General features: G+C 42.0%; 1 protein-coding gene across 2 annotated transcripts in view; it reads right to left on the bottom strand.

Moving 5' to 3' along the window:
* The window catches only part of TRPM8 (transient receptor potential cation channel subfamily M member 8), a gene marked incomplete at both ends in the record, with an annotated part of 34,195 nt that extends 31,165 nt beyond the window's left edge, over nt 1-3,030 (bottom strand). For both annotated transcript variants that reach the window (XM_084289601.1, XM_084289602.1), the window contains 3 exons: nt 696-852; nt 1,278-1,351; nt 2,941-3,030. In XM_084289601.1, coding sequence (XP_084145727.1) covers nt 696-852; nt 1,278-1,351; nt 2,941-3,030 — 321 coding nt within the window. The remainder of the gene's footprint in view (nt 1-695; nt 853-1,277; nt 1,352-2,940) is intronic.
* Nucleotides 3,031-13,527: the final 10,497 nt, after the last annotated feature.

The following is a 13,527-nucleotide window of genomic DNA, read 5'->3' as shown; positions in this document are numbered from 1 at the left end:
TCTTTCTAAAGCATAGGTTAGTCCACACTGGAAAGGAGGAGGAAAACAATCAAGAAAACAATCTTGCCTTGGTGTTAAAGTCATACAGTCAGGAACAAAGTATCTTTATTAGCAACCTGATTGTTCAGGCATTGGAACTCAGCATGTTGGGTTTCACTACTAAAGGTAGGTAAAAAGGTGCTGAGTTGTTCTTCAACACCACCACATTTCAGTATAGATGAGGACCACAAAATGCTACTGCAAATGGACATTGATACACTTGGGGTACAAGAGTCCCCTGTGACAGACATCACAGGTCTAGTGAAGTTATTTCCTCCAAACTCCAGGCCTTCAGAATTGTATTAACATGCAAATTACAATAAAACTAGGTACATGAAGAGAAGAAAAAAATAAAGAAATAAATGAGCATCACCTTCATTCTTTTGCCACACTTGGAAAAGATAACCTCTTTTCACCCCACCAACACCACCTGCCTATAAAAACTATTAAAACAAAAGAAATTATTCTTTATTATAGCTATCATGGCTTGATATCTTGTCTCCTTTTGTAGCCTAAATGTTTCTATTTCCTTGAAATAAAATATACTCCAGCTGCACCCTCTCTGCTTTTAGAAGTTTTTGCTGGCATTGGATTAAGGACTCCTAATGTGGTGCACCCAATAGGGGCTAACACATACCTTTAATATTATCTCTTACCTTGCCTCTTTTTCCCATGTTTTCAAAGTGAATGTCCCCAAAGGCATCAGTGGGAAGTTCCTTAGTGTGCTTCTTATAATTCCATTTTTCATTGTTATTAATCTGAGTGCCCTCTATATGTTGATTTTCAGGGTATCCACACTTACACAAGTTGCCCCTGAAAGAAGAGTGAACAGGCACCAAACCCCAGTTATTGTTCTGAGTACAGAAAAGTAGCCCCCAATTCTTTCAGTAACTATTTTTTATTAACAAGAGACAGGAATTTTTCACAATTGACACCACCTTCAAAACTTCTCCTCTACCAGGACATTTCCAGGACATTTTCAAGAAGTATTGTTCTGCAACAAATCTGGAGCTTGTGAAACACAGCGTAACTACAGTAGCAGTCCCAAATGAAAAGTCTGGGAACAGGATAGTACAAATAAAACAAACCAAGCAGCAGGAGGAGTTGTGGCACCAGTCGTGCATGGGACTCAAGTCTGCTCCTTGACTGGCCTCTGCCACATGGCCTAGCAGGAAGAAAATACCCTCAGCTCCCAGCCTCCCTGATGTCTGCAAAACAAGAGAAAAATCTCTACTTACTCTGACTTGGTGTCCTTTGTAAAAAAGACACATTCTCTCTTCTTGAAGTTTTCTTGAATGAAGTTGACCAAATCCTTGGGGTGAAAACAGAAATATTACTTCCGATAGCTCATGAAACAGCACAGACCTCAGTAACAGCATAGTCAGCTCAAGCACAAAGTGAAACTGGTGCAACTTTTAAGGTCTGCTTTCTCAACATGGATGGCTGGGGGAACATAGAAAGCACTGAGGGAAATTGACATGACACAAAAGACTACAAAAAATCACAAATGGGCATTCCCCCCCCCCCCCAAAAAAAAAAATACACTAAAGAGGTAAAAAGTGGGGCTTCCTCTCATAAAAAATCCTGAACAGCAAAGCAGATTTGATACCGTTGCTAGACAGCCTACCTGAATTTCAGCAGTTGTAATCCAAAAAGACCCCAAAGAAAACTTCTTGCTTGTATCCAATATCACAATAGAGTCAGCTATAGGCTAGAGAGATTTCTATGTGCATTTATTGGCACCTTTCCAAACAACTTTCAGCACTTAAAACTGAAAATACTTTCCAAACAGTGATTAACTGTGGTCTAGATAGTTCTTAAATCACTGTAACCAACACTTTTTCTGAAAAGCAGACATGAATATCCTCTTGGGTTGGGGCTATTTCAATTCAACACAGAGACCCCAGTAGGAGACCTGAACTGAAGTCATGCTTTATGTGAGCTCAGTGGAACACAAAGTTTCTCCAGCTTGTTTAACCACATGAAACCGTCACATTAACCTTTAAACTCCAGAAGTTCAGGGGAAGCTTTCAAACTTTTGAGCTACAAATTCTTTCCTAATCTGCCTTTGCAGGCCAGGAAAACAAAACAAAACCAAAAAAAAAAAAAAAAGTTTCTCACTTACAGACAATGGCTTGAGGTTGTTTTTTGTTTGTTTGTTTGTTTTTAAAGCACACCTTGGATTTGCAATCCAAGATTTTGCTTGGGATCAAAAGCACAGGAATACAGTTACAGCTTAGTTTACCAGTTTGACAGACTTCATAGTTAAACAGAAGTTAAAGAAAGTTCTTTCAAGTGGAAAAGCATTCAAAATGAGTGTAATATCCAAAACATGAGTATAATATCCAAAGGAAAGGAAATGGAAAAGAACATAATTAGCAAGTGGTTCCCTCCACTTTTTTTCTTTTTCTTTTTTTCTCTTTTTTCATTTTTGTGGTTTTTACAGGCTAAAGACGTAAGAGCTAATCATTACAGCACTTTCAAGCCTAGCAGAAGCAAGAACACTGCCAGACTGTGATCAGCAAATGACTGAGGCTTGAAAGGGGTTTTAATGTAATTATCTGTTGTCAGCCTTTGCCATCAAATGAAGAGGTGGAAGTTCCTCTCTATAGAAGCAGAGGATTTGTCTCTAACCAAAACGTGAAAAAGGATTTTAAACCAGAAATGACTAACAATGAACAATAAAAATTTATACAGATCAAAAGGAATACATACACCTTTAGACTTCCAGCAAGTCAGCAAAGTACCATTATTGCCTGAAGGTTCACTTGCCTGGGAAAACTCCGTGAAAGGAAAACTGACAAATCAGTCAAACTTCTCCTGACGTGCCCTATTTCATAACCACCGTGTCCCACTCCCAAGACAGTACCCAAGCTTATCAAGGATGTACCTGATACTCACACTGTCATTGTATGACACGTCCATGCTGCGAGACATGCTGGAACAGAGAAGCCTGGAACTCTCGAAATTGCCATTTCTTCGGTGTCGCATGGTGCCTGTGGAAACCTGAAGGAGTGCAGCAGAGGTGGAAAGGCTCACTGCAATGATCACTGCTTCCAACAGGTAAAATCAACAAGGATACTCAGCGCCCTGGAAAGGCAAAGGAAGACTTATTTAAATCCAGCAGAGAGATTTTAAAAGTAAATTGACTCCTCAGATGTGAAACTACCATTCAGAGATCTTCTCTCCTATTTCATTCCACAAAAAGACTTTCCCCCTTCTTTCCCCACTTCAGAAAGAAGTCCAAGTCAACATGCTCTGAGGAAGGAGTGTATGTGCCACCCTGCACCACTCAATTCACTGCAGTATCTTAGCTCTCTTTGCCTTCCCATCTCTGATGGGCATGCTGAGGATTTGGGCTATTGTTTCAATACAATGAGCAGTTCCTAGTTCAGTCTGTTTACAAATTAAATGGAATATTAATAAGACACCTTTCAACCACAGAAAATGGACTGCAGGGTAAAAAGCACACCAGAAGAGCAGACACAGCACTGCAGCACCTGAACTCAGGTCCCTCATGTCTCCATCCACTGCTTTAGCAACGATGCAACCTGAAGAGCAGGTGGATTTAAAGTTTATTGCATCTGAAAGTTAACGAGCCAGCCCTGGAGCCGAATACACATCAGTCACCCTCTAGAGCAGACACCTGCACTGACTTCACTGCCTTTGAAGGAGGATCACTTCATTTGCATGACATCCCAAAGCACAGAACAAATTTATTTTTATGCCAACAGCAAGTGCTTCAATTCCCTTTACATTACATTTACAAGGAACAAGGGAGGAATGGGCAGAAAAGGGTATAAAAGGAGCTGGTTGCATACAAACCAGTGCTGGTTACCAGGCTTGCTTGGCTGACCACTGGAGCCTGTGCTGTTTTCCTAATTTACTCTTTCTGAAATACCTCTGTTCTGAACCACATGCCTGCTGCTGAGTGAGACTGGAGGGGGGCCGCAGCCCCTGCACCCGGTGGGTTTGTGTTTGTGTGTGCCACTGCAAATGTGCACCCCCTTGCAAACTCCTGGCAGGACCAGCCCCTTCTTAGGGTGAACCTTGGGTCTGGGCTACAGAGCTTTGCTACAGAGCACTAGAAGATTGCAAAAAGCATTCGAACTAATTCTGGTATCAGCCAAGAAGGTGATGACTGGGAGGGTGTTGTCCCTAAAATTCACTAGATTGCTTAAAACAAAAGCAAGCGTTCTCCACGACAATGACTATGCACAGGGAGACAGTTCCAGCTAACCCAGTATGCAGTTCTCATCATTTCACATCATTGACTTTTGATGTAGAAAAATGTTTGTAAAAGGTATAATTTGAGATAAAAGTTGTGCAGGAAGAAATATGTGTTGGTCTGATTTTATGCAACATTTATTGGCTGAGTTTTACTTTACCTGTTGATTTGTTTAGTAAGTTAACACCAGAAAAGTGGCCATGGACATAACTGTATAGAGATAAGATTAAATGGAAACAAGGGCATTACGTTATTCATTCAAAATACTAAAGAAATTCAAAGGTTGTCTCCCTGCATTTTTAAATAATTGCTAAGAATGAATAGACTGCAAACAAATTGAAAAAAGTTAGCAGGAGTGCAAAGGAACACTGAAAATCTTAGACTTAAATTTCAATTCAAGTTTTGATAGCACAATTTCAATTTCAAGTTTTTGATACCACAGTGCTTAGCAGATATTTAGGAGAGAAACTCATTAACACCACAAGTGTTAGGAATAATAGCAGTTGTACACACTTTAATAGATGTGACAGCTTCAGTCTATGTAACAGGCAAAAGCAATTCATTTTCGATCAGATTTCAAACCCATTAAATATATAGGAAGGCACTGTTTAAAGCACAGACCATTGCATTAAAATGTAAGCTTTTCAAACTGACAAGTTTTTGAGAATACTAAACAGTAGATAAAAGCAGGAATAATCCTATAAAGTGTAAGACTAAGTATGTGATTTCCATAGCACTTAGAGGAGCATATTCCAAGGAAATCTCCATCCTGGAAGAGTCTAATGGGGGAAAAAATAGAAGTCATAAACAATACCTTTTAATAAAGGAAACCTTAATAAATAGGCTTTTAAAAATCTCATCTGCATCTGAAAATCAAAACCAACTTCCACTTCCAGAAAGGTTTCAGATAAATCCAACCACTATTTACATCGACATAATTCTAGCAACTGGCTTTAAGTGTCACCTTCTAAAAAGGAAAGGACAGTGCCCAACTTCAGAGGTACAGCTACCTCAGCCTCAGCATATGAACAGTATTTACTCCTGAGCACAGATAAAAACAAAGGCTAATCATGTACCAGTGTGGAGCACTTACCAAAGTCTCCAGAATATGCCCCAGCAATCCTACTGAAATCATTACTCAAAGAGGAAGGTTTTGATATAGTTCGGCTTGCAAAGCCCCACCTTTTTCAATCCATGTCATGCTTTCCTTTTAAGGGAGGGCACGGAGAAAGAGAAAATGCACAGGAGCAAGCACCAGCAGGATTATTCACCAATTAATGATGGAGAAAGATGTAACGGCAGCAGGACCTGGGAAATAAATGACTGTTGCAGGTTATTTGCAGGAGGTGAAGAACAGCAAAGTTTCTGCTCCACCTGCTGCCAGTGTGCTGTAGAATCTGATAACAATACTGCAGCTCATTTATCTCATCAGCAGCTCTGTTAAAAAGCTAGAAAATACAACAAAGTGCTTATGGGAATAAAGAAATAGATTTTAATGTTTACAGTTCCAAAATGAACAGCCATGTATCTCTATGCTTTGATGAAAGTAATTTCTATTGCCATGAAATCCACAGCACCTCCTTGGAGAGCCACGTTGTTCCCAGCCCACTCCTCCTGTAGAAAGCAGAGTTATCCCATGTGCTGCTGAACTACCTCCTACACCCCTCTAGTCAACCACTTGGGACAGATGTCACCCCGTGTCCAGCTCAACCACTCCCCACAACCCTATTTGACTTTGCACTGCCACGGATGAGCACGCAAAGGACAAACTGCATCCAGCTGTGGAGGACAGAAGTGGTAACCCGACAGGAACCCCAGAACCACAGGAGGAAAAGAACAAAAGCCATATTGCCCAAAAGGCCCGAGGCAAAACCAGTCTGTGGTGCAATTAAAGACCTGCTGTTGAAAACACAACTATAAAAAACAAGTAGAGGCTCACAGTGCTAGGTCCTGCTGATCAGGGGTGTCACTAAGCTGTGCAAAGGCAGTCTGAATTATGATCCCAAATCATTCAAGTTCAAAAGCCCCCTGGTGTGTGCCGGGCTCCCTCCACACACCCCGTTCCAGGCTTTTCTCCTCTCAGAAACTGAGGGAATGATGCTCCCAGGAATCTGTTCCCAGCATGCAGTCCAAGTGGGCCCAGACACGTATGTGGATAACCACCAGAAAGTTTCAGCAAACGTACCTCTGTTGCTTTTGCAGCAGGAGGAGTAAGGAGGCTCAGAAGCATTTTTGCCTCCTGGCACACCGAGGACTGGCAGCATGAAGATGCTGACGCCAAGCAGCACCAGCAAGAAAGAGAATGGATCCAGATTTCCCCATCCTCAGAGCAATCTTTCCTTCTGTGACAGAGACAGCTTTACTTACCCTAAATCTCACATTACCTTGTCGTACACACATCTGCATTTGCAGAAGATTTCATTTAACTCACTCTGCAGTTTCTAACGGTGACGTGCCTGCCCCTGCTAGACATACTGCACGTTAGTAATTGATAGCTTACAAAAAGGCAGCTACCATGTGCTTCATTCCTTCATTTTCTTTCCCTCTTAGCTTGGTTATCCAGTTGGTTCAACTACAAAATAAGGAGCAAAAGGGCAGAAGGAACTTAGACTCTAAACATTGCTCATTTTAATCACGAAATGATTACTGTGCAGAACTTTAAGTCCCCACTAAAGCCAGTGCCTGTAAGCATTACACACACATCCCACTTCACCTGCTCTGTAAGAGCTATCCCATGAAGCCTATGCCATGAAGCCTACCTTAAGCTGCAGTAAAAACTGGTTGAGTCCCAAACCACTGGAAGCTATTAACGGTTTGTATTTTATTTCTTGTGCTCTGCCAAACTGAAGGAAAAGGTTTCCTTTATTTAGTTTCCTCACTCAACCTGTACCCAGCAACGTGGGATGCCATTTCACCATCCAGGAAACAAACCTGCACTAGAACAGCACATGCCAGTGACCTTTTTTTCCATCATGAGGGATTTTAGCCTGCTTCTGCCACGTGTGTTCAGCCCAAAGACGTAATTCACCTGTAATCCACCAGTTTCCAGGAACATAAGGAAACATATCAAAGATGTGCAGCTAATGCTCAGAGGTCGCTAAAACACTTCTGTTCACAGGAACAGAGTTTTCAGAGGCAGACGTTAGCAATGTGGTCATGCACCAAAACCACTGAGGCACTGAAAAATGAATCTTTACCTGGGGTTTATGTCTGCAGTAAGTGCACTAGCCACATAAAAGGGGGTCTCAAACATTCTTTTAAAAAAGCAGCTGCAGAATTCTGCCTGGTCCTGGGCATAGCAAAAATGGTCTTTGGGAGCACTTTGTGTCTCTCAAATGTAGCAAGTCCACCTGTACCTCTAGTGAGGGAGTTTGCACCCCCTGCTAAGTCAGAAATGATCTCTGAACACACTAGGAGTTCTTTAATCTCCCCGGGAAAAGATGATCAACAGTTTCCAAAGACAAGAACTCCCCCATTGGCACTAATTCACACTTTCCAGCACATCTGCATTCTTGATTTAAGAATACATATGTAAGATGTAATTGCTATCACTTGTATTCCAAACCTACATCAAATACATGAATATCTCCTGTAGTCCAGCAAAATCAGGTCTCTACTTCCACTGGAGAAATTTCAGTGAGAATTGGCCAAACACCACAGAACTTGCTGTCTTTCTTAATTCACAGAGAATACCAAGGAGTATTTTGACTTGACCTCCGCTGAAGCCAACTGCATGAAGTTCAACAAGGCCAAGTGCCGGGTCCTGCACCTGGGGCACAACAACCCCAAGCAGAGCTACAGGCTGGGAGAGGAATGGTTGGAGAGCTGCCAGGCAGAGAAGGACCTGGGAGTGATGGTGGATAGTCGGCTGAATATGAGCCAGCAGTGTGCTCAGGTGGCCAAGAAGGCCAACGGCATCCTGGCTTGCATAAGAAGCAGTGTGGCCAGCAGGACTAGGGAGGTGATCGTCCCCCTGTACTCGGCTCTGGTGAGGCCGCACCTCGAGTACTGTGTTCAGTTTTGCGCCCCTCGCTACAAGAAGGACATCGAGGTGCTTGAGCGGGTCCAGAGAAGGGCGACGAAGCTGGTGAGGGGCCTGGAGAACAAGTCCTACGAGGAGCGGCTGAGGGAGCTGGGCTTGTTCAGCCTGGAGAAGAGGAGGCTCAGGGGCGACCTTATTGCTCTCTACAGATACCTTAAAGGAGGCTATAGTGAGGTGGGGGTTGGCCTGTTCTCCCACGTGCCTGGTGACAGGATGAGGAGGAACAGGCTAAAGTTGCACCAGAGGTGTTTTATGTTGGATATTAGGAAGAACTTCTTTACTGTGAGGGTTGTGAGGCATTGGAACAGGCTGCCCAGGGAAGTGGTGGAGTCACCATCCCTGGAGGTCTTTAAAAGATGTTTAGATGTTGAACTTAGTGATATGGTTTAGTGGAGGACTTGTTAGTGTTAGGTCAGAGGTTGGACTTGACGATCTTGAGGTCTCTTCCAAGCTAGACAATTCTGTGATATATTTTATAGTAATTGTATATTTTACCAGATCACCAGAGAGAACAAGACGTCAAATCCTGCTGTGGAACAGCCAGGGTACTTAGTAATTACAGAAACAAAAGTGAAGTGTTCCATGGAGATGCACAAAAAAAAAAACAAGCAAACAAACAAACAAAAAAACAAACCACCACCTATTTCTATTACTGAAATGCCTTTGGATTTATTTTACTTCGGCTATGGTCTACTAACAGTCTTGAGGAAACATTTCTACAGCTGCAGTTTCACATAGGAGCTCATTTGCTGTGCATGACTTGCCCTCTGCACCCCTTGCCCAGTGCATCCCGCCCCCTTTTATGTTTTCCTATAATGACCCACTTCTTCCCTTTTCATCCAAACTGCAGAAATTCACCTTGGGCAGGCATAACAGCTCGTATGACTCTTTATCCTGTTATGTTGTGATTTTGGAGGAGGAGACGGTACGATCCATTCTCCCCTGGGGAAAACAAATCCTTTTCATTCTGTCTCCAGCTCAGCTCAACTGTATTTCTGAAGCATTACAAGAGAGGGAGAGGAAAGCAATTAAAATTGTTTAATGTGAACTATGAGATAGGGCATTAGCACTTCTCCCCAAAAGCACCTTGAACATAGTTGGCATGGACTCCACAACAGACCTGTGAAGAAATAAGAATAATTGCCTGTCATTTCATCCCATCCCCACTGTCCCTCCCATCAGTGGCTGAGGAGAACATCAGAAGATGCTGCAGGAAGGACAAATCAATATTATAGCAGCAAGGAACCCACAAATGCACTGAAATGAAGCTCTTCAGGTTAAGTAAAAGGACAAGGGTAGATTTATACACACACACCTTTTGTGACAAAGTAGTCACAAGAATCACAGGCTGAGCGTTGAGTTAGGCACCAGCTCCATCAGTGTTACAGGGCTGTGCATGAAACTAAGCATGGGTGAAGAGCATCAGCTCCTTCCCCTCACACGGGCCAGCCTGAAGGAGAACATTGAGCAATCTCATTCATGTGGCTTGCCACCATGGAGTCATTTCAGTGCCCAAAACAAATGGAAAGGAACTACGCCAAGGCTGAAAGAGGAAAGGAGGGTCCCTCCTCAGGTTTGTACTTGGAACTTGGTTTGGTTTCTGCCTCTATTCTCTAGTACCTATGCTGTAGCACTGGAAGATCTGTCCTTCTCCATGCTAAGACGCCAACTTATTCACTTCTCCCAGCAGAAAGAACTGTATATGAAGTACTGGGATGCTCTGTGCACCTACCAGCCACCACAAGAAGTCCCTTTCCTTTCGGACAATACAATTTGTTGGCTTCACTTCTTGTTTATAACCAGAAGTTACAATTACCTTAACTGAGCCTACTTACACAGTTAAGTTTTAATTAATATATTAAGATTACATAAAGTGAGCAGCTTCAGAAGGTGTTTTTCATTCCAAGAAAGGTCAGTGAAACTACTGAAACTATACCAGAGTCCTACCTAAAGCATAGGCATGATAAATCCTGTTCCGGTGTAAGTCTTGCAATGAAAATACAAACAGTAGAGCTTTTTTGAGGTTAAGCTCTTTATGGATCTTGGAAAACCCAAAAGAGCTAAAATTGTGTCCGTGGAAACAACTGCTCAGAAGATATGGTTCTGTGAAGAAACAACACTTTGTGCCTACTCACTTCTCCCTATATTCAGGCAGGCAGGTGCACTGCTGGAGATCAATCAAAGTTGTATAAAAGGTACCAGCTCCTGTGATTCTTACTCCTTTTCAGTGGAAAACCATGTAGAATGTCATTCCCAGCTGGCTGCTCTAGTCACAAGGATTTAACAGGAAATACTGAAAGCAATTTTGTTATTTTTAACCAACTGTTTTTCCAAGATGTAACACACTGCTCCATCAAGTCTACAATGACATGCTAAATGGCACACTAAAAAGAAAATAACCTGGTGTGAAATTGCTATACTATAGCAATTACGGATATTTGAACTGTTCAAAAAGGAATTACTAACATTGTCCAAATTTATTAGAATCACCTCTTACTAGTGTGAGTGTCCTGCTATGCTCACTTAAAGAAGACAAGTCTCCTAGACAAGTTTAAGTGTTACCTTGCAAGGATATAAAGACCTATTGTTATGGGAAGTTGAAAACTGGGTTATGACAGGACAGAAAGTTGTAGTCCTACCCTCTTATTACTTATTCTGCTGTTTCACTAGCATTTAAAATCCTTTTTAACAATTTAAATTCCTAAATGCAGACACTTGTATTTATAATGTGAGAGTACATCGCACTGGGAAAAAAAATGGGTGAAATCACTGATATGCATGTTAGCCCAGAAAGCTTTAAAAGCACATTTTTGTGTGAAATATTAATAGGTATGAACAGAAGAACACTGTCAGATTCTTTCTGTAAAAGCCTTAAAAAGTGAAATAAATCCACCAAAAATAATGTCATGGGAGGAGAGGGATCTTAGAAGCGCTGAACTGAAAGGAAGGATCACTTTTCTGGACCTGATGGCTATGTTGCTGCTGATACAGCCCAAGATGTCACTGGCTCTTTTGGTGCCATGGAACATGACTGGCTCATGTTCTACTTCAAGTCCAGCAGGACCCTCAGATCATTTGGCAAAGCTGCCTTCTAGCCAACGAATGACCTGTTCAAACTGTTGGGTTGGTGAGACTATATAAACTAGGGACAGAGAACTTTTTTGCCTTCCCTAAAGAAGGATCAGAGATATTTTTTCATTTCTGATGGATGGCTCATTAATCTATCCTTAAAAACATTTATTGGTGGAGATTCCGTACTCTCCCTTTCAACATAGACTACTTTCCACTTCAGACCTCTCTTCCTTGCTGAGATTTTCCCAATTACTATTTGTGATCTTGGATATTTCTTTCTTTTTCCTGAGAATGGACCAGAGCACATGCCATCTACATAGATGCTGATCAACAAGTGGAGACAGCCTTGTCTTTATACACTGTTTTGTGACACTGACCCTCAGAATCCAGCAAATGAGAGGGAAGCTCTGCAGTGCAGGGTGTTTGTCAAGTATCTTCAGTATGACTTTGTTTCACTCAACAAGTATTATGTTAAAAAAAGAGAAAAGAAAAAAGGTGTTGTTCCATCACAGAGAACTAAGTCTACCTCAGGTCATGGGCTCACTTAAGTAATAATTCCAAGAGCAGGAGGGGCACTATAAACCTTTTCCCAGGCCAACCATATTTACATCCCAGCTGTCATCAACAAAATGCAGTCATCTGTCCTACTCCTGGTTCCCTGTCGGATGCAGCTAATGACACTTTTATTAAACTAGGATGGGATTTACTAGGGAATGGGCCAAAAGCATACATAGGCAATTAATTACTCGTGCCCAGCTAACCAACGTATAAGTCAAGTTTGCTTTGCACATCCCGTCAGCTTGTAGATAAATGGATGTTTTTCCATTTTTGAACTCCCCACAACTGGCAGTCCTGCTCCCATCTGTGTCAGAGCACTGATTTCAACGTCTTCAAGCTTGACTTCTGCCTTCAATAAATTCTAGACTGTATTAGACTTCCTTTCGTCTCAATGTGAAACTTAAGTGCAACATTTCTAGAGTGCTTTGAACACACAAGATGCTCAACATGGGGCTTCTTCTCTTAATCCAGACAAATCTGTACCCAGAAATCAAAGGTTTTTTCAAAAGAAGTGTTACCAGAAGGGACGCTTTTAGGAACATGCTGCCTACCATCAACCCCTGAATAGCAGTCAGAGATAACTCATCCAAGTCCTATTGCTTTCTGTTTTTATTTTCCTACTGCCATAAACCAAAATGGGACAGCAAGCATCCAACCCAAGGAGCTAATGTGAAGGGTGTACCAGGAGCATTGTTCAGTTGGAAAGCATGGTCAAAAATGCAGGTCATCCAGAGCAATACATTAGGGTGTCCCAGCTTTGTGAAAACAGCATTTCTGGCAGCAGATACTGCACTATTGCTTTAGCAGCTCAGAACAGATGTGGACTCAAGCTAAATTCACTCACCAGTCCTGTCAGAAATTGTACGGGTGCAAATGTAGCTGTTGTACAAGACTGAGTGGGACTGCCAGAGTCAGTGTGATAGTTCTTAGTTATTTCTCATCAGTCCAGCCACTACCTCACCTGCATACTTCCCAAGTCCTTCCTCATAATAATACAACTCCATCGTATATGTTGTGAGAAGCTAGTTAACTGGCCCAAGATGCTCCAGGATTCTGATAATTGAAGAGACAACATTAGAAAGAAGATGGGTTCATTTTTAACTTCAGGCTGACATGCATAGGAAAGAGATCAACATTAGGTGCTCAGAGACAGAGAAACAAATGCCTTCGATGCTGGTGAACTCCTGTTACAGCTGCCCATGTAGCCACAGCTAGCCTCCCCTGCATTGCAATAGCCTGTGGCATCACACATTGCCCTGTGCCATTCTCTTTGAGACTCCCTGGGATACTTCCCAGTAGGTAATACAATGACAAACAGAAAAAGCTCATCCCTTACAGTCCTATAGTGACGAGTGTTGGCACCTCACTTGCCAGTGACTCGACTTATAGTGTGGTGACTTCTGAGCATATGATGAAAGAAGTCAGATGAACTCCCTCCTCATTAGCCTGCCAAGCTTTATGTTTCAAAAAAAAAAAAAAAAAAAAAAAAAAAAAAAAGGAAGAAATGACTTCACAAACTGCCTATCACACGTGCATTGGGTTAGTTATGTCCTCCTTGTTTTGTTTTTGTAGGAGAGCTCTTGCCAAG

Source organism: Netta rufina, assembly GCF_964035555.1.
Source record: "Netta rufina genome assembly, chromosome: 6".
Lineage (NCBI taxonomy): Eukaryota > Metazoa > Chordata > Aves > Anseriformes > Anatidae > Netta > Netta rufina.
This window is presented reverse-complemented; position numbering and strand designations above follow the sequence as displayed.